At 38.6% G+C, this 27,135-nt stretch overlaps 2 protein-coding genes across 2 annotated transcripts in view; both read left to right on the top strand.

Moving 5' to 3' along the window:
* The window catches only part of LOC133979959 (NACHT, LRR and PYD domains-containing protein 5-like), a 133,318-nt gene extending 129,467 nt beyond the window's left edge, over window positions 1-3,851 (top strand). Inside the window, 3 exon segments of the mRNA XM_062418508.1 lie at window positions 1,680-1,853; window positions 2,773-2,946; window positions 3,336-3,851. Coding sequence (XP_062274492.1) covers window positions 1,680-1,853; window positions 2,773-2,946; window positions 3,336-3,348 — 361 coding nt within the window. The 3' untranslated portion in view covers window positions 3,349-3,851.
* A 2,759-nt stretch (window positions 3,852-6,610) lies between these two features.
* LOC133980014 (flotillin-2) lies at window positions 6,611-26,769 on the top strand. Its single transcript, XM_062418577.1, has 11 exons — window positions 6,611-6,735; window positions 12,800-12,881; window positions 14,764-14,854; window positions 14,941-15,064; window positions 17,247-17,365; window positions 18,500-18,613; window positions 18,715-18,834; window positions 19,131-19,345; window positions 20,472-20,655; window positions 21,276-21,425; window positions 22,901-26,769. The coding sequence occupies exons 1-11, from the start codon at window positions 6,687-6,689 to the stop codon at window positions 22,937-22,939; spliced, it is 1,287 nt and encodes a 428-aa protein (XP_062274561.1). The 5' UTR covers window positions 6,611-6,686; the 3' UTR covers window positions 22,940-26,769.
* Window positions 26,770-27,135: the final 366 nt, after the last annotated feature.

The raw sequence follows: 27,135 nt of genomic DNA, 5'->3' as shown, positions 1-27,135 counted from the left end.
TAGCTCTGTGTTACCGTTTATTCGCGCGATCGAAAAGAAATATAATTTAAGTTTACATGCACTTTACTTCAGTGTTTATTCAGTAATGTCATATATGTTTACTTTTGTACTCCGTTTTCAGTATTATTGTGTCAATGCTTTATTTTCAGATGTTTTATTGCTCATAAATGTTATGAGTTATACCATGGCTGTTCATATGGGCATGAAAATAAATTATTATTTTAAAATTACCAACAGGTAATCCAATGAATTTGTGTGTATTTCTACTTATTACTGAATCGATATCGAAGCAGTTAAATCAATATCGAATTGAATCGTGAGATTCTTAACAATACCCAGCCCTACTATAAATGCAGACATGCAAGTCAATACAAATCCTCCATTTTTATCTGCACATATATGATATTTATTATCAGAACTGATGATGTTATAAATAATTCATTGAAAGTAGACTTTCAAAGAATATTAATTTATATTTTTTAAATTTATGGCAGTCCCTCAACAAGCATTTTCTTAAAAATATATAAAAAATATCTGCATGTATGTATTATAATAGCTCTTATAGGACATACATGCACTGTAGTGTTAAAAAACCCAAATATATAATAAATAAATCGCTGCACATTAATGTTTTATTTTATAGTTAATCTGCCTGATAATATGTTTAAACAAGAATCACCTTCGGATTTAGAAAATTAAAAATGCTTAAATAAAATAAAATAACAATTGATGTTGTATAAAGACTAAAGACACTATTTGTTTGCTCTCCTGTTTGTTCAGTATTTCTCTTTAGATGTAAAAGCAACTTAGCACAAAAAAGTTGGCTCAACTTAAATCTGTACATTCACTCAGTATGTATCCTCCCATATTTTAACATCACAATATAACATGTTGTCTCAACTAATTCAGTTACAAAAAGTTGCCCCAACAATATAAAGTTAAGTCAACATTAATCAAGTTGACGTTAAATGTTTGCTCATAATGTACTCAGAGGCATTTACTAAAGGTAAGCCAATCAAATGTGACTCTGTATTAGTTAACAGAGCATTATGGAGAGAGATTAAAAAAGATGTGTTTTAATATCAGTGGGCAACAACTTTGTTTCCATGTCCAGAACAATGTGTCTGAGCTCTAATTCATTTAAAACCATCTTTGTAATATTTAATGAATATTATTTATTACATTATAAGAAGAAAAGAAAAAAAGCAAATATTGACAGTCCATGTGTTGCTTTATGGGATAGCACTTATATTCTTAAATAATGAAGCCCTTGCAAATAATATATTTCATTATTACTGGTCAACTTTTTTGCACATGTAGTTTTTAAAATATAGATGTGTCATATTTTAGTCTTTTTGCACTTTTTAACTTGTGTTTGGCTGCACAACATGAGTTAGTATAGATGGAGTCAGTGGTGGAGCTGCAGAGTTTAAGAGGTGAAGTCACTACGTCTTTATTGAAGTAGCAGCATGTTGTCATTAATATCAATGAGAGCTCTTTTTCACTGTTTGTATTTGACAGTTTTTAACCTGCATCCTGTTGGGTTCAGCTGTTTGGAGTTTCCATTTTCTAAACTTCTACATTTAAACCTTCTTCAGCTCTGAACAGATTATGAAACACTGAATGATTTCAAGCATGAACTTTGTCTTCTAAAGTAACATCATTTATTCTTTATTCAGAGTGTGGAAGTGCAGTTTGTCAGAGATCAGCTGTGTTTCTCTGGTCTCAGCTCTGAAGTCCAACCCCTCCCATCTGAGAGAGCTGTATCTGAGTAACAACAAGCTGCAGGATTCAGGAGTGAAGCTTCTGTGTGACTTTCTGGAGAGTCCAGACTGCAGACTGGAGGAACTGGGGTCAGTTCACTGACAGTCTGTTACTGTTATTGATCTTAATGTTTAACAACTGAACCTAATTCATGTACATTTATCATTTACATCCATTATGTTGTTTGTCTGATTACCATATTTATTTTTTACTTTACAGTTTAGTCTGTAGTTATAAAGAATTAAAGTTGTTTTAAAGAGTCACATCTGTAAAAAGAAGATCCTCAACAATGTTTTAAGATGGGGTTGTCAAACAACACATTTTTTTAATCACTGAATTTCAATAGTTATTCCTGATTAATCACATTTTTTAAAATCACGTTTTAACTTCTCTTATTTTGCATTTCACATCAGTTTTTAAGTCCATATTACCAATGTGAAGTAATTCTTACCAGTGTATCTTGATTGGGAATCAAATCAATGCAAAGAAAGTTACTTTATGAACTTTGACTTTTGATAACAAACAGAAAAACTCCATAGCTCCAATATCTTTGAGTTCAGATGAAAACTGAGGAAAACTTCCACATTGAGAAATGTGCAGCAGTGAACGACACTCTGCAGAAACATGAGCAGCACTTCTCTGAAGCTGCAGAGCGATGGGACATTGAAGGTGCAGACAGTGCAGGAATATGACAGCAGCAGCAAGACTCCTCCATACCAACACATGCTGTGGACTGTGCACAGTTTACAGAGTCAGTCTGTGACAGTGCTTTAGAGTCAGTGAGTCAGAGAGCAGCATGATTAACATGATTAACACCATTAACACCATTAACACCATAAAAAAGACAACACATTATGCTCAATCCTTAATCACATCGAGATTAATGCGTTAACATTGACAGCTCTAGTTTTAAATTGATCAAGTTCAAAGTTCAAAATAGATAATTTAAAACCTGAACACATCTGATTGACCATAAATTAATTTTTATCTCGTCATTTCTTTATTCAGGTTGGCGGACTGCGGTTTGTCAAAGACCAGCTGTGCTTCTCTGGTCTCAGCTCTGAAGTCCAACCCCTCCCATCTGAGAGAGCTGGATCTGAGTGAAAACAACCTGAAGGATTCAGACATGAAGCAGCTGTCTGATCTTCAGAAGAGTCCAGACTGCAGACTGGAGACTCTGAGGTCAGTAGAAAGTTGGAGTCAGTCTGTGCTGGTTTCAGCAGTTTAGTATTAAACACAGTCAGTATCAAAGCAAAGATCCAGTATTTCCTGGTGAACCTCCAACCTTCTCAGTGCTGCTTTCCTCAGTGAAGCTGTGAGAGGAGAATGGTGACAGGCTTCAGGATTGGACAGAAAGACAGAGAGAGTCAGCCAATCAGATGAGCCAGAAGCTTGTTGTGATCATGTGTTTGAGTTGATGTGAAGACGACTGTTGTTGTTGTTGTGTTGATGTCTGCAGGAAGGCTGCTGCTCTTTATACTGGATGTGCTGCATCACTGACTGACAGCTGATGAAGTGAGTCTCACTAAACACTCATTTATCACCTCTGTTGTTTCTTCTTCTCTCATCAGCTGGAAGGATTGATGATCTCTGTCAGAGTGAGAGTTAACATCCAGGAGTGTTGAGAGAGGATCAGCTGGATCCTGATGATCCATCTGGAGTCTGGATTTGGATTTTGTCGTCTTCACTTAAGTCTCTGAACATCAGCTGTTTGATGCAGAGAAGATAAAGTAAATCAGGTGTTATAAGTCAGACTCTGAGCCTGGGCTCATATTGATCAAGCGTCTCAGAATCACACTGAGAGTTAACGAGGACTAAAACTAATGAATGAAGCAGAAGAGAATTGACTGTGACTTTCAGCAGAAGAAGGATTACTGCTGGGAGAGAGTGAGACGTCGCTGTTTTACCACAGTCAGAGCAGCAAAGTAGAAATAATGATGACGTGTTGTAGTTTTCTCACAGTCTCAGCTGGAAACATTAATCAGTGGTAATTTGGTATATTATGTGTATAGACAGGTAACCAGACAGGTAACTTACCAAGGTTATGTAACAAAACTATGATGCCAAAATTCAATGTAAGATATTTACAAACTGTAAAGAAAGTGTGAAAAAGCTCTGCTATACATGTTTCTGTGTGATTACATCATTTACTATTTTTTACTATATTGTATTTGATATGTTTGTTGATATTTCATTTTTTTTTTCTGTGCTACTTATCAACTACTTCCTGTATGTATACACTGGTTGGACATCAAGTACAGGAGGATTAGTTTCTATATGATTTATACTTGTTGTGGCTTGTGATAAGGATTATATTTATATGTATGTTTGGTGTAAATAATATTGATTAATGCTGATTCATTCACTCAAGTAGTGAACAAATGTAGATGAAGTACTTTTAATCAACTTGAGTATTTCCACTTTATACTTTCTGTATAATATTATGTTGCAGCCATTACACATTTATGGATTTTTTTAATTTTAATGTTGTGTAACAGTCTGTTTTAACACTGGTTGGTGTATGGAGGAGCTCACCAGGACAGGCTCATTATTCATTCATTAATTTAAGGATTTCTTTTCTTATTTTAGGTGACAGCTCAATAATATGTTGGATTAACTCATGTTGACCTGAGTATTTTTAATGAATCGCTGCCCTCTAGCGGCCACTGTGAGGAACTGCACTGATTCAATTTATCAAATTAACATCAATTAATGTTGGCTTGATAACATACTGCCACTTCTGCTTTATATAAGTACAGTGACATAAATTAGGAAATAACAGAAACAGTTTTTTCCCCTTTATTGACAAATAAAACATTTACAATTTCTTCTCCCACTAAATGATCAAATACAAAATATGAAAAATATTAATTTGAGGTTTAGCAGAAGAAAAGTTTCTCCTAATGACTTGCATCATTTTTTTCCATCACATTGGCAGAAGTGGTCTTCCATAATCACCCGATATGTTTTAAAGTTTTTGAAAGCAACGGGATTAGATAAAAGGATTTGTTTGTTTATTGTTGTTGTGTTTTTCTTTTAATTAATGCATTTTTGTATCAGGGTCAATTATGTTTTTTTGTGTCCATGTGGTTTAGTTTAAATTTAAAGGGTTAAAATGTGAAAATAAATGTATGAACATTCTGTTTCTATGGACCCAGCATCAAATTTCTGCTTTTAATCCATTTTGAGAGAATATATTAGAGGATTATCGTTTGGCTCGGCACAAGCTGGTGTGAAAAAGTATGAGTAAGTTTGTAAGTTTACAGCGAACGAATAAATCCTGATTTGGTGTGCAAGTACTACTAGGCTACTAATAAGAACAATAAGTATTTGTATAGCAGTTGTAATACAAGAAATACAGTTCAAAGTGCTATGACCTAAGGAGCATAAAACAATGTTTTTAAAAAAACATAAAAATAAATATTGTATATTAAAAATATTGTATATTAAATATATATATTATAATAAATATATATATATTATAATATATTTAATAAGATGGAAGATAAAATAAAACAATTTTAAAATAGTAAAAAATAGTACATAAAGCTAAAAACAGGAGCATTTATCTTACTTTTGGTAAAAAGTGGTGCAAGTGTCATTTCAAATGTTATAAAACCAACAAAAATACTAAATGTACATTTTAACAAACCTGATGCTGCTTTTAAAACATTAATGAAAAGTCTGTGAGCTGTTGCAGTAATCATTATAGACCAGAAGGTGGAGCTTATGCACTGTTATAGTCTGCAACAAGCACAAAGACAAGAAGAAGAGAAGAAGAAGATGATGACGATGATGAAGATTATGATGATGAAGAGTATGATGATAAGGGAGTATGTATTATTTGGGTTCCACAACAATGAAAGTGACAATATGTACTATTTAACCAATCTTGTATTTTTTTGTGTGTGTGCAACGTTTCACATTCATAAGAGCACATGTTTAAACACTGCTCCCTTTATTCCTGTTCTAATGCTAGAAATGTGAAAATACACCTCCACTATTTACAAAACTACAAACAAAACACAATCAAAACATGTAATTCCTGCTTGCATTATAATATTTTCTTGTCATGTGAACGTTGGCCTTCTCCCTGGCGAATGAATCCTTTGTATTATTTATTTGTATTATTTGTCTTCTCCCAAAAAGGGATTGTAGAACTTGATAATGTAATAATATCCTGATAATGTAATAAAAACTCCTCTTAACTCAATAAATAATGGCATTAAACCTGATGATGTAATAAAGTGCATTTCCCAATAATATAACAATCTCTGTACTGATGATGTCATACATTATTACATTAACGGGAGGTTATTACATTATTGGGTTAACCTTATTTTTGCAGAACCTAATAATATAATAATTTTACAATATTGTAATAACATTATTGCATTTATTATTGAGTTATGGGGTTTTTTTTATTACATATTGGGAGTTATTACATGATTGGGATATTATTACAGTATAAGGTTTTATAGGAGTTATTATATTATTGGTATATTATTACATTATAAGGTTTTATAGGAGTTATTACATTATTGGGATATTATTACATTATCAGATTCTATAGGTGTTATTACATTATTGGGATATTATTACATTATCAGGTTCTATAGGAATTATTAACTATTGGGAATTATTACACTATTGGGTTGTACAGTAGTTAAAATTCTGCCCACCTGAATGTTGACTTATGCTTACATTGCCTGTATTGTCTGCTGTTTTCAATCAAATAAAATAAAAAACAAGCTGAAGATGACGTCAGGTGGGCGTGGGGGCTGCGTGTTGTCGGTGACGTCGTGACGTCGTGCTTGCAGGACTCTGAGCTCCATATTAATTCACATCGTCTAAACTCCGCGAAGCTTCCTGCTGCTGTTGTTTTTGTTGTTTTTTCTGGTTTCTCTCCGCCCAGACTCAACATGGGGAACTGTTTAACGGTGGGGCCGAACGAGGCGCTGGTGGTGTCCGGTAAGTGATTAACGGATACCGGCTATTAACGGAGCCTGCTGTCAGTATTAACGGAGCTAACGGGAGCTGCTGCTAGCTGCTGACCGGTGTTACGGTCTAACTGGTGACCGTGTTATCTGGTGACCGTGTTATCTGCAAGAAGGAAGGAAGGACATAAGAAAGGAAGGAAGGACAGAAGGAAGAAAGGAGGGGGAGGAAGGACGAAAGGGAGGAAGGAAGGGAGGGAGCAAGAAAGGGAGGAAGGAAAGAAGGAAGAAAGGAACGACAGAAGGAAGGAAGGAAGGAAGGGAGCAAGGAAGGAAGAAGGAAGGAAAATCAATTCTAATTTGTTTACTTTTACATTTACATATGAAGCCATTACATTATATCAACACCTAATATCAGAGGGGTCAAAGTCATCTTCATTCAAGGGCCACATACACACCAATTTGATCTGATGTGGGAAGGATTATTAAAAAGATGGAAGGAAGGAAGGTAAACAAGGAAGGAAGGAAGGAAAGAAGAAAAAGAAGGAAGGAAGGAAAGTAGAAAGGAAGGAAAGTAGAAAGGAAGGAAGGAAGGACGGAAGGAAGGGAGGAAGGAAAGATATAGGGAAGGAAGGAAGGAAAAGGAAAGAAGAAAGGAAGGACAGAAGGAAGAAAGTGAGGAAGGAAAAGGAAAGAAGAAAGGAAGGACAGAAGGCAGAAATGTAGAAAGGACAGAAGGAAGAAAGTGAAGAAGGAAGGAAGGAAGGAAAGATGAAAGGAAGGAAGGGAGGAGCGAAGAAAGGGAGGGTAGAGGGAAGGTAGAAAGGACAGAAGTAAGGGTGGAAGGAAAGATATAGGGATGGGAGGAAGGACAGAAGGAAGGAAGGAAAGAAGAAAGGAAGGACAGAAGGAAAAAAGGGAGAAAAGAAGGAAAGGAGGAATGAAGAAAGGGAGGAAGGAAGGAAGGCAGAAATGTAGAAAGGACAGAAGGAAGAAAGTGAGGAAGGACGGAAGGAAGAAAGGAAGACATGAAGGAAAGTGGGCCGGATTGGACCCCTCTGCGGGCCGGTTCTGGCCCACAGGCCTCATGTTTGAGCCCTCTGCCTAATATCATTATGAAATCTCTGAGATGATCTTTGTTAAACCAGAAGATTTAGATAATAGGCTCTTATGTTCTCATGTTTATTAATATTCCTCGGGCCAAATCATGTCAGGATTAGTAGATGTTGTAATCTGGGACACTAGTTTAGTTTTTAGGTTTAGAAATACTTTGATTAACACAAGAAGCTTTATCTGTCAAAACTTTATGAAATGAAGCTTTAAATTAGCTTTAAAATAATCTAATAGAAAAAGAGATAAATGCCTTAATCCACCCTAATGTGAAGGTTAATAGGTTACAGATGACTAGTTACTCTATTTAAAATGTAATAATTGTATAATGCTCAATGACTTCATCAAAGTAATGTAACTTATTACATTTGATGACTTTTTCTAATGTTCTAACCAATGTTTTCAGCTGTTATCTCTATTGATATTGAATAAAGTGGGTAAAAAGGCAAATAATAGAACAGCTAAAAACAATTTGGTAAGTTCAGGAAATGACTTTTAAAACCAGTCAGCTCTGACAGGCTTTCCATCCTTCATCCTTCATCCTTCATCCTTCCTGGTCTGGAAAATAAACATTTGTGTTTGGTAGATTATTTGTTGTAACCAGGCGGGGAGTTCCGGTCCTCTGAAATGAGGCCAACACGGAAATAACTTAAAACTGCATTCTATCAAAAGGCCACCAGGGGGGCGACCGTTCTGGTGTCAAAAGGACTTCCGTCTCTATACAAGTCAATGGAGAATTCACCAACTTCTCACTTGATTTCTAACCTCAGTAAACGTTTTCAAAATGTGTTTATGGTCTCAATCGCTAGTTTAAAGCCTTCTTCAATGCAGTATGATGTTCATTTGGGACATTTTGGCCTCCCTGATTTTATATGTGACGATAAAGCAGGGTATGCATTAGGGCGTGGCTACGTCGTGATTGACAGGTTGATTGGTTCACAGGTTCAGGAGGGCGCCTCATGCTCCTCCTGATGCCCATATAAGTAGAATCCGTGTTTTTATTTTTCCCAGCATGCACTGGAAATTTTCAAGATGGCGCTGCTCAGATCCGATACTATTGGCTTCCAAGCAGCAGTCCACAAACCAATGGGTAACGTCACGGATGTTACGTCCATTTTATATACAGTCTATGGTTGTAACAATGCTTCATGGCAGTAAATCTCATATAGTTTGAAAGCATGTTTATTTCTCTTTTAAATGGAGCCACATTTCTAAGGAACATGCATTTATGGGATGAGCACCCGAGCTGAGTATGTGGGTTGCGCCCATGAAAAAATTGGCTAATCTTCTCTGCCTTCTTTGGTGGAAGCAGTGTGATGGTGTGAGGCGGCTTCTCCCTCACTGGAAAAACGAGGCTTGTCATCATTGGAGGCAATCTCAATTAGGGCTGGGCAATTAATCTTTCTCATGTCAATTAATTGTGGTGTTCACTGTTGCCATGACAGTAAAGGTTGCATATCTTTAAGGAATGTGAAAACTTTCATACAAAACTTTACATAGTTCTAATCAAGTAAACTAGACATTAACCACAGCGTCACACCTTAAAACATCATTATGTTCACTCCCTAAAGATCCTCATGTGTGAGGGCAGCAGTGTAAAATACAAAAGGAAGGAAGGAAGGAAGGAAAGATGGAAAGAAGGAAAGAAGGAAGGAAGGAAGGATGGAAGGAAGGAAGGAAGGAAAGATGGAAGGATGGAAAGAAGGAAGGAAGGATGGAAAGAAGGAAGGAAAGATGGAAGGATGGAAAGAAGGAAGGAAGGACCGATCGATGGAAAGAAGGAAGGAAGGAAGGAACGACAGATGGAAGGAAGGAAGGATGGAAAGAAGGAAGGAAGGAAGGACATATGGAAGGAATGAAGGATGTAAAGAAGGAAGGAAGGACATATGGAACGAATGAAGGATGTAAAGGAGGAAGGAAGGATGGAAGGAAGGACAGATGGAAGGATGGAAAGAAGGAAGGAAGGACAGATGGAAGGATGGAAGGAAGAAAGGACAAGAAGGAAGTATGGAAGGAAAGATGGAAAGTCAAACCTTAAAACATCTTTATTTTCACGAAAGGAAGGAAAGATGGAAGGATGGAAGGAAGGAAAGATGGAAGGATGGAAAGGAGGAAGGAAGGAAAGATGGAAGGATGAGAAGAAGGAAGAAAGGACAGATGGAAGGATGGAAAGAAGGAAGGAAGTAAGGACAGATGGAAGGAAGTAAGGAAGAAAGATGGAAAGTCAAACCTTAAAACATCATTATTTTACCTCCCTAAAGATCCTCATGTGTGAGGGCAGCAGTGTAAAATACAAAACAAAAGAAAATACATAATTGTTCATCAAGGGAGGAGATAATCGTTCATTAATCGTAATCAAGGTTAAAAGTTCAATTAATCGTGATTTAGATTTTTGCCATAATCGCCCAGCCCTAATCTCAATGCAGAGAGATATTGAGATGAGATTCTGCAACCAGTGGTGATCCCATATCTGCACAGTCTGGGACCGAACTCTGTCCTCCAACATGACAACAGAGCAGGTTTATCAAAGACTACCTCAACAATTTGGGAGTGGAGAGGATGGAACGGCCTGCCAGCAGTCCTGACCTCAACCCCATTGAACACTTGTGGGATCAGCTTGGACTTAATGTTGGTGCCAAAGTGACCAATACAATCACGTTTGCTGACTGGTGGCAAATGCTGGTTGAAGAATGTGATGCCATTGCACAGCAGTGTGTGAGCAGCAGCATGAGGAGGAGGAGCTGCTAGGCTGTTGTGACTGTGTATGGTTCTTCTACACACTACTGAGGCTCCAAATCCACCAAACAAGAGTCAATAGTAGAATAAGCTGTTCGGCATTGGCAGAGAAGATTTGCCAGTTTTTTCATGGGTGCAACCCACATACTCAGCTCTGCTGCTCATCCCATGTCCCATGTCCAATGCATGTTTCTTACTAATGTGGCTCCATTTAAAAGAGAAATAAACAGGCTTTCCAACGGTATAAGATTTATTGCCAAGAAGGATTATTACAACAAATAATCTACCAAACACAAATGTCCTTATGTTTATTTTCCAGACCAGGACCACAAGATGAAGGATGGAGAGCTGGTCAGAGCTGATGTTGTACTTCAGTAGTGCAAATGTATAGGGCTGGGCGATATGGACAAAATCAAATATCACGATATTTTAGACCAAATACCTCGATATCGATATTACAACAATAATGTAGAGATGGTTGTCGACGCTTTCACAAAATATTTACACTATGAAATGTTTGATAAATAATCATCAGTAATGTGGATATAATGACAAAGTGGGTAAAAAGTAAATAACAGAACAGCTAGAAACAGTCTGGTGAGTTTAGAAAAATACATATTTTACTGTAATGCAGCATTAAAACCAGGAAACGACAACTCTGATGACATATCGCGATATTACGATATCCAAAATATAAGACGATATCTAGTCTCATATCATGATATCGATATAATTTCAATATATCGCCCAGCCCTACATATGTGATTCAAAATGTAATGATGTAGAGCCAAATAATTCACACTGCATTCATGTTTCTTTGTGTAGAAGTAGCGACCTGTTAAAGCTTGTCTGCTTTGTGATAGGGCTGCTCGATTATGGAAAAAATCATAATCATGATTATTTGGGTCAAAATTGAAATCACAATTATTAAAATGATTTTTTTTAAACTTTAGAAACATGCTGCATTTCTTGTCCATTCAGCTTATTTAATAATCTCTCCAAGCAGCAGCCTTTTATCTGCCGCTTAACGCAACACACAGCAGAACATGTGCAGAGATATTACTGCTGAGCAGGTTAAGATGACGATAGTTCACACAACACAACCTGGTTTTTAATAATTAGTCAGTAAACTCAGCATCATCTGACGCAGGCTGGAAAATGTGAACTTTTATTTACAGTTAAAAACATTTCGCTTTGAGTTTAAGCTTCTGTCAAATTAACGGAGCAGCGGTGGCTTCCTGTCTAAGCTTTTCAAAATAAAACCTTTGTTATTGTGCAGCTTCTCATTATTATTAACAAACAAAGTCAGGGCTTGTAAAATTACGGGAGCTTCCCAGGAGAAAAGAAAAAAACGGGAGGAGTTGGGTCTAAAATACGGGAGAAACCCGGGAAAAACGGGAGTGTTGGCAGCTGTACAGTGCTGCTTTGAGGGAGGGATGGAAATACGCATGCGTGACTTTTTGGCCCCAAAATCGTAATCACGATCAAATTTCGATAAATTGAGCAGCCTTACTTTTGGCGCTTTTCCACTACACAGTTCCAGCACGACTCGCCTCGACTTGCCTCGGATCTTTTTGTGTTTCCATCAGGGATAGTACCTAGTACCTGGTACTTTTTTTGTACCTGCTCTGCCGAGGTTCCAAGCGAGCCAAGTCGGTACTAAAAGGTGACGTCGACACACTGCTGGCCGCTGATTGGTCAGAAGAGTTGTCGCTGGAAGAGTCTTGAGCCGTCCGGCATTTTTACATACCGGCAGCAGCGTTACAGCTATACGGCTCAATTTTCTTGCTTTGTGTGAGACAGAAAGCCACAAACAGCAGCAAGTACACCATCGCCTCCATGTCCTCCATTGTTTATGTGTTTGTGTCGCGTATAAAACGAAGTCACGGCAGTTTCGCAGAGCCGTGCTATGACGACCCCGCCTACGTTGAGTAGGTACTTTTTTGTAATGGAAAAGGTTCCTGGAACCGTACCGAGGCGAGGCGAGTCGTGCTGGAACTGTGTAGTGGAAAAGCGCCAATATGTGATTCATCATCAGCATGTGAATATACGTCTATAGATAATGACCCGTTTGACCAAAGACAGATTTAGAGGTTGTTTACTTACACAACCTGAACAACACTGAGATTAAAGCTTACATTCATCATTCCTGTGTGCTGGTTTGCCTCCTTACAGTTTGATATCATGCCATCAGATGTTTAGATTATTTGAATATGAGATCTTGTCTTATCGGAGGTGTTTTCTTCCCTCAGGTGGTTGCTGTGACTCTGATGATAAGACCTACATGGTGGGAGGCTGGGCCTGGGCTTGGTGGCTCATCTCAGACACACAAAGGTGAGTTGAAACTGTGAGTGTAGTGTAAAAGCAGCGAGGTCCGTTTATGTTACCCTGACCTGACCTTTCACTCACTCCTTCAAATGCTTTCTGTGCCAGCGGCTAAGTGGATTATACTATTGAAAGCCTTCTGTTCGAGCTCATTTGGACAAAATGAGGTTTTTACAGAGACAGCGGCTGGAATGAGCTTCTGCTGTCTTGAATTTCCAAAGGGAAGGCAGTTCCATTATCTGCAGGCAGTAAACAAGCCGAGGATGAAAGCCACTCGTCCACATTCTCCCTCGTGATACTCTCAATGTTTTAAAAATGTTTCTCAAGCAGTTTTTTTTCCTTTTCTGCCAACATTACACACATTCCTGCTGTGTGTTTGACTCATTTTCTTCATATAGTGTCACAACAACAGGTGGATTTTCAGCTGTAGTTGTCGTTGGCTGGTTGATCCCTGCAACCAAACACTTTATCAAATCCACTGCAGTGTGTGATGTCCAGTACTTTGATTTATGTGTTAGTGCTTAATTGGCAGCAAACCACATTTATTCCCGGGAGGAAACTGGGCGAGACCAGTTTGCTTGTGGCAGAAAAACAGACGTGGCTCTTTACCTTCACACAGAGTTCAGTCTGATTGGACGTTGGCACACGTTGCATTTAGGGTGTTGGTCCATAAAATGTCAGTAAATGGTGAAAAATGTCGCTGTTTTCCCAAAAATATTCAATCTACTGTCAGTGAAGAGTAAACCCTGAAATATTTGTATTTAAAGATTAGAGCTTTATCGATACCAGTGTTTATGCCGTTTCATATGTGACGATATTTAAAAAAAGAAGAAGATATATAGGTTGCATTTTATGTATATTTGATCCTTTTTCTTAATTCAGGTTTATATTAAATTCCAAGTGAAGTTACATTTATTCTTATTATTGTAAAGGCCTCTATTACATATCTTGTTTGAAAGTGTTTGGTACCATTGGGTTTGCAATAAATATCTGTTTATGGAAATATTCAGTATATATAAGATTATCAGCCGATATAGAGATATCAGAATTTTTTTCCTCCCTAATATCGGTATTAGACCCAAAAATCCACTATGAGTATATATACTAACAGACACTCACTCACACACACACACACACAAGATGTATAAATAAGAATAAAAACCCTCTCAGTTGGTTTGCTCTTAATCACTTTAGTGTGGGAGGACAAATGTCATCTTCTTCCTTTTAAAATCAATGACCATATTTTCACGTATAAGTTGTATGGTAGACACGCACATCTGGAATATTTAAAACAGGTGCTGGACCGTTCTAGCACGACTCGACTCTTTTGTGCGTCTCCATCAGGGATAGTACCTGGTACTTGCTACTTTTCTAGTATCTTCTCTGCCGAGGTTCCAAGCGAGCCGAGCCGATACTAAATGTGACGTCACAGACTGCCGTCCACTGATTGGTCAGAGAGTCGCTGGAAGAGTCATGAGCCGTCCCACACAAGAATCAAACCCGCCATTTTTAAATACCAACAACAGCGTTACAGAGATTGGTTTCTCTTCTCTTGCTTTGTGTGAGACAGAAAGCTTCATACAGCAGCAAGTACACCATCGCCTCCATGTCCTCCATTGTTTATGTGTTTGTGTCGCTATGACAACCCCGCCCACGTTGAGTAGGAACTATAGTAATGGAAAAGGTTTTTCCTGGTACCAAACCGAGTCAAGTCGAGTCGTGCTGGAACTGTATAGTGGAAAAGCGCCATTAGCCAATGTGACATGAATAGCCTCTTAGCTGCTAATATGAAGTGTGGCAATACTGAGGTCAAAGGTCATGTCCATGTATCATACGATAAGTCCATATATAGACGTGATGCCACTTTAATGTGCTTTTTGTCCCGCTGCAGGATAACCCTGGAGATCATGACTCTGCAGCCTAAATGTGAGAGCGTGGAGACGGCAGAGGGAGTGGCCATCACTGTCACAGGAGTGGCTCAGGTAAAAAAAACCACATCCTGATGTCTCCTCTGTCACATGATCAGATAGTTCCTGAATCTATTTTAAATAAACTGTGTCTTCTTCAGGTGAAAGTCATGACGGAGCACGACTTGCTGGCGATAGCTTGTGAGCAGTTTCTGGGGAAATCGGTGATGGAAATCAAAGCTGTGATTATTCAGACCTTGGAGGGACATCTGCGCTCCATTCTGGGTAACGGACATTAACGTCATTTAAACACCTGACATGCCAGTTTAAATAAAAGATTGTTTTAGCTGCCTCTAACAATAATTGTCATCACTTATTAAAAGGGTTCCTACGCAAGTATAGAAAGTATGGAAATAAATTAAATCCATTTCCAGGTATTAAAAAGTATGGAAAAATATGAATGTTTCCAGACTATTACCACTGTTCAAAAATACTGTTTTCTAAAATAGAAAATGAGGTATTTCCAAAAATAATTGAATCAATCTGGATCGTGTTTTATGCCGGGACAAGCACAGTTTGTGTGAGAGCAAATATCTCTCGCCCCTTTTTACCTGATTGACAAGTGCTATGTCCAGTCCGCTGCCCCATGACCCTCTTCCAGCCCCCCAGGTATCATCAAGTTTTCACTCCAACACTTGACAAGATGGCTTCACTGTTCCATATATAAATACAATTCACAAACTGAGCTAGATGCAAACTTTGCGTGAAGTTGTTTGACATCGCCAACAGAAGGTGGTTCTGAGCCACATTATGGTACTTGGCTACAATCCCCTCTTAAGAATAATTAAATATGATGTGAAATATGATACACTGATATATTTACTCAGATGTCGCATATTATCTGGGGGGGGAAAAAACGCAGAGAAGTCTGGAAATTAGGGTATGGGAAAGTATGGAAGTTTGAAATTCCAAATGTGTAGAAACCCTGTATTAATCTACCAATTATGTCCTCAATTCATTGTTCATATTTATGGTTTTGTCTGGAAAATAAGAAGCAAATCTTCTCATTTTTGTACCAGAAAATTGGTAATCTGTTGGGTTTTTTTTACCCAAACAATTAATGATCATTAAAACAGTTGCTGACTACTTTTTCTTCAACAGAATAATCCACTAATTGACTCATCATCTCAGCTTTAGACTGATCGTTTGATTTCTTTACTATGAAAGCTGTTCAGTTTATGTCATGCATGTTGTTTTTCACGTTAAACTTAATAATGACTCTCATTCAATCAATCAATCTTTATTTGTATAGCGCCAAATCACAACAAAGTTATCTCAAGGCACCATGGCCGTAGCTACCATTGAGGACACCGAGGTCATGTCCTCGGTATTTTTTTCTTGAAGTTTCGTTTAATTGTGAAGTGAAAATAGCCGACCGTCACACGACACATACTTCCAGATACCGCTGCCATGTCAAAACAAAAGTAGTCGGCTATAACCAGCGGCGGAGTGATTCCTTGAAATCCACCGGGAATTGTTTCACTGGCCCGAGTGTTATGTCGCAACTGGTTTCCAATTTAATTGGTTTCCTTACAGAACAGCTCCAGCTGTGTTGCGCTTCCGTCTGCAGATTCGTCACAAATTCACAAATATACACAGCATATTACTAGAGATTTTTATGTCGCAGTTATATAGTGCTCACTTCCAGAAAAAATATTTGCTGCAGTAGATGTAGTAGTGAACTGCGACTTGAAAATAGCCAGAAATATGTTGTCTACATTTGTGAATTGGACATGACCCGATGTTGCAAACTGTTCATTCATTGGACGAGCCCTTTTCTCCCAGCAGGCCGTGCTCCATTCCACATTTTAAGAACAAACAAAGAAAATAATATATTGCAGTTATAATTTTTAAAGATACAACCATGGAAGTTGTAGAATACTGAAATAGGAGTTGATTTAAGTTGCAAAATTGGAAGTGATAAGAAAGAACTGAACCACAAAAGTGACCATGACTAAGAAATGCACAGCAAGAAAGTGGTATAAATACATCATGTATTACTTTTAACTATTACATAGCTTGAGGTTTTCTTTTTGACCTCGGTATTTGAAAAATCCTGGCTACGGCCTTGCAAGGCACTTTACACATAGAGCAGGTTCTAAACCGAACTCTTCAGGTTTGAATTTTAAAGAGACTCAACATTCACACATTAGCAGCACTTGGGACCAATGGCAAGAAAAAACTCCATTTTAACAGGAAGAAACCTCAGAACCAGAACCACAGTGGGCGGCCACTCTCTGATATTTATGGCTTCAGTTAAAGGACTGCATGCTTCTCTAAAAGCTTAGCCACTAGTCTGACATAAAAAACAAAGACATCTTGATAAATAGATAAATAGAAAGCTGCAAACAAAAGTGCTTCTCTAAGTGTGTGATTCGTGACATTTTGAAGTGTCTCTTCTCTGCAGGGACACTGACTGTAGAGCAGATCTATCAGGACAGGGACCAGTTCGCTAAACTGGTGAGGGAGGTCGCAGCTCCAGATGTGGGAAGGATGGGCATCGAGATTCTCAGCTTTACCATCAAGGTGAGTTTAAGGAAAGAAAGATCTGTATGATAATATTGCTGCTGTTTGTTTGTTAGAGAAGAAACCTCTGCTGGGTTTCATGTGTCTAACCCTAACCCTTGACTGGCAGGAGAGTCTCGTGTATAGTTCACTGTTGTTGATTTAGAGCTAATTGCAGAGCTGTGCAGACACAGTGGCTGACTAGCTGCTTCTATCACATCAGCAATTAGTCCAGGTCGGTTTCTGTGATGCATCAGGTCCAGTTGGCTCGTTACTGGAGGCTTCAGGTGGTGTGGTGCTATCAGATGTTTTCTTTGTGGTGGATAGTTAAAACTCATCTACCAGCTGATGACTAAAGACTACCGAGGAAAGTCTGGCAAATGGAATAAATTTAGTTATAGCAGGAGGGTCGAACTCATTCAAGATCCACTTATAGTCCAATGTGATCTGATGTGGGCCAGATCATTAAAAAGATGGATGGAGGGAAGAAAGAAAGGATGAACAGACGTAATGAAGGAAGGAAAAAAGGGAAGAAGGACCGATGGAAGGAAGGAGGGAGGAAAGGGAGGATGGAAGGAAGGATGGAGGGAGGAAAGGGAGGAAGGAAAGATGGAAGGAAGGAGGGAGGGAGGGAGGAAGGGAAGATGGAAGGAAGGAGGGAGGGAGGGAAAAAAGGAAGGAAGAAGGGAGGGAAGAAAAGGAAGGAAGGGATGATTGGAAGGAAGGAGGGAGGAAAGAACGAAGGTAGGAAGGAAGGAACGAAAAGAAGACAGGAAGGAAAGATGGAAGGAAGGAGGGAGGGAAGGAAAGATTGGAAGGAAGGAGGGAGGGAAGAAAGGAAAGAACAGACAGAATGAAGGAAGGAAGGATGAAAGGAACGAAGGAACGAAAAGAAGACAGGAAGGAAAGATGGAAGGAAGGAGGGAAGAAAGGGAGGAAGGAAAGATGGAAAGCATTACCTGTAGAAGCCAGTTTGTTCAGTATTTTCTGTTTGTATCTTAATAAAGAGACCGAGTATAAACATGCATGATCATTAAAACTTCACTAAAACAACAAAGTGCTGAAAGAATCTTTTCCCTGTGACTTTACAGGAAGAAAAGCTCAGTAGCTGATTGGTTGATCTGTCTGTGTGTGTGTGTGTGTGTGTTCTCGCAGGATGTGTACGATAAACTGGATTACCTGAGCTCTCTGGGGAAGACTCAGACCGCTGCAGTCCAGAGGGACGCTGACATCGGCGTGGCTGAGGCAGAGAGGGATGCTGGGATACGGGTAAGGAGGCTCAAACGGGCGTGAGGACTCTGAGGAGTTGATTCTGTCGTGCACAAACAACCAAATGAACTCTGCTTTTTTGCTCCTCTGTCGTCGCCCAGGAAGCAGAATGCAAGAAGGAGATGATGGACGTCAAATTCAAGGCTGACACCAAGATGGCCGACTCCAAGCGAGAACTGGAGCTGCAGAAAGCTTCTTTCAATCAGGAAGTCAACACGAAGGTGAGAGCTAGGGCTGGGCGATATGGACCAAATCAAATATCACGATATTTTAGACCAAATACCTCGATATCGATGTTGCAACAATATTATAGAGATGATTCTTGATGCATTTACACTATGAAATGTTTGATAAATAATCATCAGTAATGTGGATTTAATGACAAAGTGGGTAAAAAGTTAATAACAGAACAGCTAGAACAGTCTGGTAAGTTCAGAAAATTATATATTTTACTTTAATGCAACATTACGTGTGTGTGTGTGTGTGTGTGTGTGTGTGTGTGTTTTGATGTTCTCAGAAAGCCGAGGCCCAGCTGGCGTACGAGCTGCAGGCGGCCAAGGAGCAGCAAAAGATCCGCCTGGAGGAGATCGAGATCGAAGTGGTGCAGAGGAAGAAACAGATCACCATCGAGGAGAAGGAGATCAGCCGGACGGAGAAGGAACTCATCGCCACGGTGAAGAGACCCGCCGAAGCCGAAGCCTACAAGATGCAGCAGCTGGCCGAAGGACACAAGTGAGCGAGAGACGATGAAAAGACATTTCAGTCATTTTATGAGCTTTTCATCCAAGATGAGCAACAGGAATCCTGGGAGGTCAAACATGAGGCCCATGGGCCAGAACCGGCCGGCCGAGGGGTCCGATCCGGCCCACTTTCCTTCCTGTGTTCTTTTCCTTCCTTCCTTCATTCTGTCCGTCCTTCCTTCCTTCCATCACTCCTTCCTTCCTCCCTCCCTTTCTTCCCTCCTTCCTTCCATCTGTCCTTCCTCATTTCCTTCCTTCCTCCATTTCTTCCATTTTTCCTTCCTTTCTTTCCTCCCTCCTTCCTTCCTCCCTTCCTCCCTCCTTCCTCGCTTCCTTCCTACCTTCCTTCCATTTGTCCTTCCTGTCTTCTTTTCCTTCCTGTCTTCTTTTTCTTCCTTTCATCCTTCCTTTTTTTCTACCCTCCTTCCTTCCTCCCTTTTCTTCCTTCCTTCATTCTGTCCGTCCTTCCTTCCTTCCTTCCTCCCTTCCTTCCTTCCTCCCTTCCTTCCATCCTACCTTCCTTCCATTTGTCCTTCCTGTCTTCTTTTCCTTCCTTCCTTCCTTTTATCCGTCCTTCCTTTTTTTATTTAAAGACATCACGAGATATCTATTAATATGTATTGATTGTATTGATAAATCACAACCTTTAATGTAATTTGTGGTTAGATTCAGTAAATGTTGCATATCATGAGGCAGACAGCGAGTCATAAAAGTCATTTATCAACAACAAATCAGTCAGTTCCTGCAGTTTTTTATTGTTTATTTAAAGTAATTTTAATCTTCTGTGCTGTGAACGGACCTAAAATCACTTATTCTCACTTTATGTCCTTTTTTTTACAGCCACAGTTTATGATCCAACCAGAGCAGTAAATCGCTCTCATTTACCTCCCTTTTTATTTATCAGAGCTGCGATATCAAGAACATCCATTTTCTTAAACACTTGAATGTCTGTGTGATGGTTTAAATAATGTGTCAGAGTCCGAACACGCAGTAAACATTTGTTAAACAGAAACATGGAGATGATGTATGATTAAAAAAAAAAAAAGCATCACTGAGACGTAATGTTATATATATGAGTTAAATATGACGATTTAACACGTGCGCTTTCCCTCCTTCAGGACTACCAAAGTGCTGCTGGCTCAGGCCGAGGCCGAGAAGATCAAGAAGATCGGCGAGGCGGAAGCTTCCTCCATCGAGGCGGTGGGCAAGGCGGAGGCTGAGAAGATGAGGCTGAAGGCTGAAGCTTACCAGCAGTACGGAGAGGCAGCCAAGACCGCTCTGGTCCTGGAGGCCCTGCCGAAGGTAACATATGCATTAGGGCGTGGCTACGTTGTGATTGACAGGTTGATCGATTCACTGGTTCAGGAGTGCGGACAGATAGACTGCAGGAAATAGCCGTGAACTTGTTTTGTAGTTATAGTCGTAACAGCTAACTTGGTTAGCATCACCAGGTAGCCGGTGTAGACTGTGGTCGATCCAGCCCTCTCAACCTCCCCCGCTCCGTCCTCATGCTCCTCCTGATGCCCATATAAGTCAAATCCGTGTTCTTTTTTTCCCAGCATGCACCTCAAATTTTCAAGATGGTGCTCAGATCCTAAACTATTGGCCTCCGAGCAGCAGTCCACAGACCAATGGGTGACGTTACGGCTGTTACGTCCATTATATATACAGTCTATGGTTTTATGGCTGTATTTCACACATAATGCCACATTTAGCTCTCAACCCCACATTCAAAACTAAACACAAGCTGGTCACAAGTCTGTTTTTCTCTCAGAGGTCACAGCGATAGAAAGTTATTTTATTTGGATCATCGACTGTTTCATCAACACACGTATCACATGATGTTTACACAGTGATTACCTGTTTATAGGAGACTTTTTATATGTCCTGCTGACTGAAAACGCTCACCGTTATGTTTGCAGATTGCTTCTAAGGTGGCGGCGCCGTTAGCCAGGACCAATGAGATCGTCATCCTCAGCGGGGAGGGCAACCGTGTGACGGGCGAGGTGAACCGCCTTTTGGCTGAACTTCCTGTTTCTGTCAACGCTCTCACTGGAGTGGATCTGTCAAAGGTAAACCTGCTTTAATGTACCTTCCTTCCTTCCTTCCTTCCTTCCTTCCTTCCTTCCTTCCTTCCTTCCTTCCTTCCTTCCTTCCTTCCATCCCTCCCTCCCTCCCTCCTTCCTACCTTCCTTCCTTCCCTCCCTCCTTCCTACCTTCCTTCCTTCCCTCCTTCCTTCCCTCCCTCCTTCCTACCTTCCTTCCTTCCCTCCTTCCTACCTTCCTTCATTCCTTCCTTCCTTCCTTCCTTCCTACCTACTTACCTTCCTTCCTTCCTTCCCTCCTTCCTACCTTCCTTCCTTCATTCCTTCATTCCTTCCAACCTTCCTACCTACCTACCTACCTACCTGTCTTCCTTCCTTCCTTCCTACCTTCCTTCCTTTCTACCTACCTACCAACCTATCTTCCTTCCTTCCTTCCTACCTTCCTTCGTTCCTTCCTTCCTTCCTACCTACCTATCTCCTTTCCTACCTACCTTATTACATATCTACCTACCTACATTCCTTCCTTCCTTCCTTCCTTCCGTCCTTCCTTTTTTTTAATTTAAAGGCATCACGAGAAATATGTATTAATATGTATTGATTGTATTGATAAATCACAACCTTTAATGTAATTTCCTTCCTTTCGCCTTTCCTACCTTCGTTCCTTCCTTCCTTCCTTCCTTCCTACCTACCAACCTATCTTCCTTCCTTCCTTCCTTCCTTCCTTCTTTCCTTCTTTCCTTCCTTCCTTCCTTCCTTCCTGCCAACCTATCTCCTTTCCTACATACCTTACTACATATCTACCTACCCCCCTTCCTTCCTTACTTCCTTCCTAACTACATATCTACCTACCTACCTACCTACCTACTTACCTTCCTTCCTTACATCCTTCCATCCTTCCATCCTTTACTACCTACCTACCTACCTACCCACCCCCCTTCCTTCCTTCCTTCCTTCCTTCCTTCCTTCCTTCCTTCCTAACTACATATCTACCTACCTACCTACTTACCTTCCTTCCTTCCATCCTTCCATTCTTTACTACCTACCTACCTACCTACCCCCCTTCCTTCCTTCCTTCCTTCCTTCCTACCTACATTACTACATATCTACCCACCTACCCTCCTTCCTTCCTTCCTACCTACCTTACTACATATCTACCTACCTTCCCTCCTTCCTTCCTTCCTTCCTTCCTACCTACCTTACTAAATATCTACCTACCTACCTACCTACTTACCTTCCTTCCTTCCTTCCTATCTACCTACCTACCCTCCTTCCTTCCTTCCTTCCTTCCTTCCTTCCTTCCTACCTACCTTACTAAATATCTACCTACCTACCTACCTACTTACCTTCCTTCCTTCCTTCCTTCCTTCCTTCCTTCCTTCCTACCTACCTACCCTCCTTCCTTCCTTCCTTCCTTCCTTCCTTCCTTCCTTCCTTCCTACCTACATTACTACATATCTACCCACCTTTTATATATATTATAAATGTCTCCTTCTTGTCCCCAGATGCCGCTGCTGCAGAAGATGACCAGCAGTCAGGCCTGAAACCCGACGACTCCCCGTGACTTTAGTATCCGTTGTATGCACTCTCATAGACTGCCTTTAATACACTTGAAGAATTTAGTTGTTTTATACGTATACACTGTCTACCAAGTGAATATCGGAAACCTCTGGTGCCTTACTTTATACAGGACCAGAATATCTGCATGCACTGCTGCTCAATGAAAGATTTATTTTTATTTAGGTTTAACATAGGAACATTTTGTGTTTTTCCTCTTTAATCATTTATTTTTTTATATATTTAAATTGTGTATATTGACCCATTTGTATAATTTGTCACTCAACTGACCTCCTGACTCTTATTCATACATTTGTATTAAGATGTTAACTTTGATAATTATACATTAGGGTTCTTGCTGTTTAAGACAACGAAGCCTCAGCTCTCAATTTAACAGGCATTTTTGTTCATTTATATACCTCCTTTCTTTTTTTTCTTTATTTATTGACACATCTGCATTCCCGAGATAATCTGAATCTTTTCCTGTTCATTTTTTCTTTTTTGTGTGTGTGTGTGTGTGTGTGTGTTGTAATTTTTTTTAAATATCAGACGTTATTCAGGTTATGTTATGTCAGTGATTAATTTTATACAATGCAACACAGGTGCTCACAATCTTAAAAGAAGCCCCTTTTTTTTTTGGTTTGTTCCTATGTACAAAGTTTTATTCTCCAGATACTGTTGGTTGTTGGTTTCAGGCATGATAGATATGATTATCATTTATGTGCTGACAGGAATACAGGAAGCAAATTCTTGTGCTAATATAGTTAGCTCGTAATGTGGTTATTAATCTATTAATTAATACTGTGCGTTTTAATATAAAATGTCTGTATCTTTGGCTTTCATTAAGACTGAAAACGTAGCTCGGTGTTTAAAAAAAAAAGAAAAAAAGATGGAAAAATGAATTTGTGGGCATATTGTAAAAAAAAATGGCAGGCTTGGATTTGTGTGAAATATGTTCTGAAGATTAAACACAGTGACGCCAAATATAAGAGGAGAGGAGGATGTAAATGCTGAGCCATATTAGACAGGGTGTCACACGTGGATGTATTAGAAGAGCTGAAGGGCGCCACCACTCAGCAAATGGTCACTCATGGTACTGCAGCTTTTTTTTTTTTTTTTTTTTTTTAACTTTCCCCAAGCCAAGAAAAAAAATTTAAAAATCTAGTCTACACTGTAAAAAAATGCCTGTTATAAAACGGAAACATCCTGTAAAATTAAAAATGTAGGTAAACTGTAAAAAAAAACAACAACAACCATGAATTATATTTACCATAATTAACATCTATCACTGTTATTTTACAAGAAACCTCTGTATAATTCCATAAAATCTTTGACTTTTAACATATATTAAATGTTAAAATAAAGTCATATAATTTTAAATAAACAGAATAATAAAAAAATGGTAAAAACTGACATTTAGAAACTGGTAATTGTTACAGATCGTCTTTGCTAAATTACATGAGACGTGTCATTAAACAGCTTATTTTTGTTGTTTTAATTGCAGCGGGCAACACAAAGCTAGAAAAATGGACTTAATGGACTGAATGGACGCTCTTATAATACATCCATGGTGCCAACAAAACAAACTTTACAACCACTTCTGTTCAATGTTTGCACTGATTTGTTTTAATAACTGTGAAATATAGATAATATAAATGTTTTTTTTTAGTTCTTTAACTTATCAGACAATCTGTTTTTTGTCATTTGTATTTGCTGTTTTGTTAAATAGTTTTACATTTCCTTGTTTGTTTTGGGGTCTAATTCACCAAATGTCAGACTTCTCTTTGTTCCTACAGGTGAATTATAATATTATATTATAACTAACATGAGAGTGATGTGGAAGCCTGGTTGAGAATGGGACTTTACAGTGAAGTAGGAGATATTATGGGCTTTATTTTAACGCACAAATGTAACAATAAGCGGCGGCGTGGTAGCTTTTAGGTGCATAGACGGTGATTATTAAATACTCTCTCAGCCAATCACATCGCTGCTCTCATACCTCTGCAGCCAAAGACGGATGAAGCAGTCTTTTTCCCTCTATCAGTTTAGTTAATATAATAACAATAGAAACTGATTTGTTGAAGCTTTTTACATGATTATATCAGACTTTAATTTTTAATGTATCTCACCTGTAAAAGGTCACATACTTAAAAAAGAAAGTTGAAAAAGGTTGTGATGAGCTGTTATAATTTATCAACACTTCAGTCCTTCAGTCCGCCTGAAGGAGAAACTTTTCATACAGTATAAAGCAGATACTGTAATAATCAGGCGGCGGCTTCTGCATTTAAAAAAAAAAAAACATTTAAAAAGTAAATTCTGGTTTAAGTCACTTTTTCTGAATAGTTTATAATGACATGTTTAATCTGATTGGCTGTTTTTTTAATTAGATGCATTTGATTTTGAAGCGTAAATAAATAATTAACTCATTAACAGATGAATGTAGAAATATAACTAACTACATTTAAACCATTTTAACCTCCTGTGACACTGCGTCCTCATATGGGGACATTACATTTTGGGTTTGCTGGACCTTAAACTCCATTCTGCTTAACTTTGACATGTTGACCTCATTCGTACACATGTTTTTGTGCCACCTAGTGGTCACAAAAGCACATTACAGTGTAAAAAACCAGACGGCAGGCAACATGTTGTTTATTTATGCTTAATAATGTTTGTAGTTTGATACAAATTTGACTCATTTAAGTGAAAACAACAAGCTACAACACTGTTAATCAACACTTTTGATGACATTGAGACTTTATTATCATTGTTATTGTAAATGTAAGGAAATAAATAGTTTTATACACGGGTGATTTAACTGTGTTATAAAGTAAAATAAACCCATTGTCCTCCCATATGAGGCATTATTCATTTCAAAATCTACTTCCTGTTCAAAAACAATGCTTAGTTGTTCTACTTATCAGGTCCCAAATATTTAGGAAACATTAAAAATGCACATCAAACAAAAGCTCGGGTCTCAGGAGGTTAAAACAAAAAAGTAAAATTACAAACTTTGGAAAAATACTTGTAATTCGTTGCTTCCACCTCTGCTTACTGTTATTTATTTATTTCTAGGTTTATTCTTTTTGGAGAAATTGTGAATAATGACCAAAATAAATCACTACTACACTGTTTGCATCAGTCATACAATGAAATAGAATAAATAGTGTTCATGTGAACCATCCCAAACTAAACTGTCTCTGGCTCCCTGCTCAGACTGATTTACCGACTTTGCAGCTTTAACCACATTAAATGACTATTTCCTGTGATGATTTTGGCTGGAGAGTATTTAAATGAACTTCAAATACATGTATATTTTTTAACACAAATCTATTATTGCAGCAAATATTTACTTTGATCTTGTTGATAGAAAATCACCAAAGCAGCAGCAGATTGACGTCAAACCACGTATAACAGACGTAGATATTCTGATGAGTCTGTTGTCATGGTGACGTCTGGGGTCAGATTTTAACCAAACTACCATTACTGTCTTTACATAAAGTGAGTTTTACGTCCGTTATGAGCAGCGTGTTCACACAGACTTTACACAGGACTGTTATTTCTCTCATCATCCGCTGATTTGTTTAATTTTAATCATTATTTGCTGATGCAGTGGACTCGATAATACTGTGATCATATTGATTCATTGCTTTTTTTTGCAGGCGAATATTTGTGTCCAGTGTATAAAATTATCTTTAATATGTTGTTTTTTTTTTTTTATTTGTAATAATCTGTGTGTTATACTGCATGCCATCTTGTCTGTCTGTACTCACATGAATTAGATCACTCTTATAAAGCTAAACGTCATTCTAATAAATCAAAACACAATCATTTGTTTATTTATTTGACCGACTTTGCAAACCTTTACTCGTTTCAGTGATTCAGCCTCTTAATGTTGATTTAAAAGGTATAAATGCTTTAAGGTGTGTAGAGTGATGTTAGTAACTATAGCGATGATAAAAGTACTTAAGATGTAAAATAGTATGTAGCAACGCCACAACTCTTGTTTTATTGCCATGATTAGAATTTTCTATTAAAGGAGTTTTAAGCAGGTATCAGACATTAGTCAAATAATTTACTGTGTGTGTGTGTGTGTGTGTGTGTGTGTGTGTGTGTGTGTGTGTGTGTGTGTGTGTGTGTGTGTGTGTGTGTGTGTGTGTGTGTGTGTGTGTGTGTGCAGAGA

Source organism: Scomber scombrus, chromosome 5, assembly GCF_963691925.1.
Source record: "Scomber scombrus chromosome 5, fScoSco1.1, whole genome shotgun sequence".
Taxonomy (NCBI): domain Eukaryota; kingdom Metazoa; phylum Chordata; class Actinopteri; order Scombriformes; family Scombridae; genus Scomber; species Scomber scombrus.
The sequence above is the reverse complement of the archived record's forward strand: the minus strand, read 5'-3'. Positions and strand labels throughout refer to the sequence as shown.

Coding starts and splice junctions, on each gene's coding strand:
- LOC133980014 (XM_062418577.1), top strand. CDS start 6,687: ATGGGGAACTGTTTAACGGTGGGGCCGAACGAGGCGCTGGTGGTGTCC. Junction 15,065..17,246: donor ACATCTGCGCTCCATTCTGG/GTAACGGACATT, acceptor TCTTCTCTGCAG/GGACACTGACTGTAGAGCAG. Junction 19,346..20,471: donor CAGCTGGCCGAAGGACACAA/GTGAGCGAGAGA, acceptor TCCCTCCTTCAG/GACTACCAAAGTGCTGCTGG.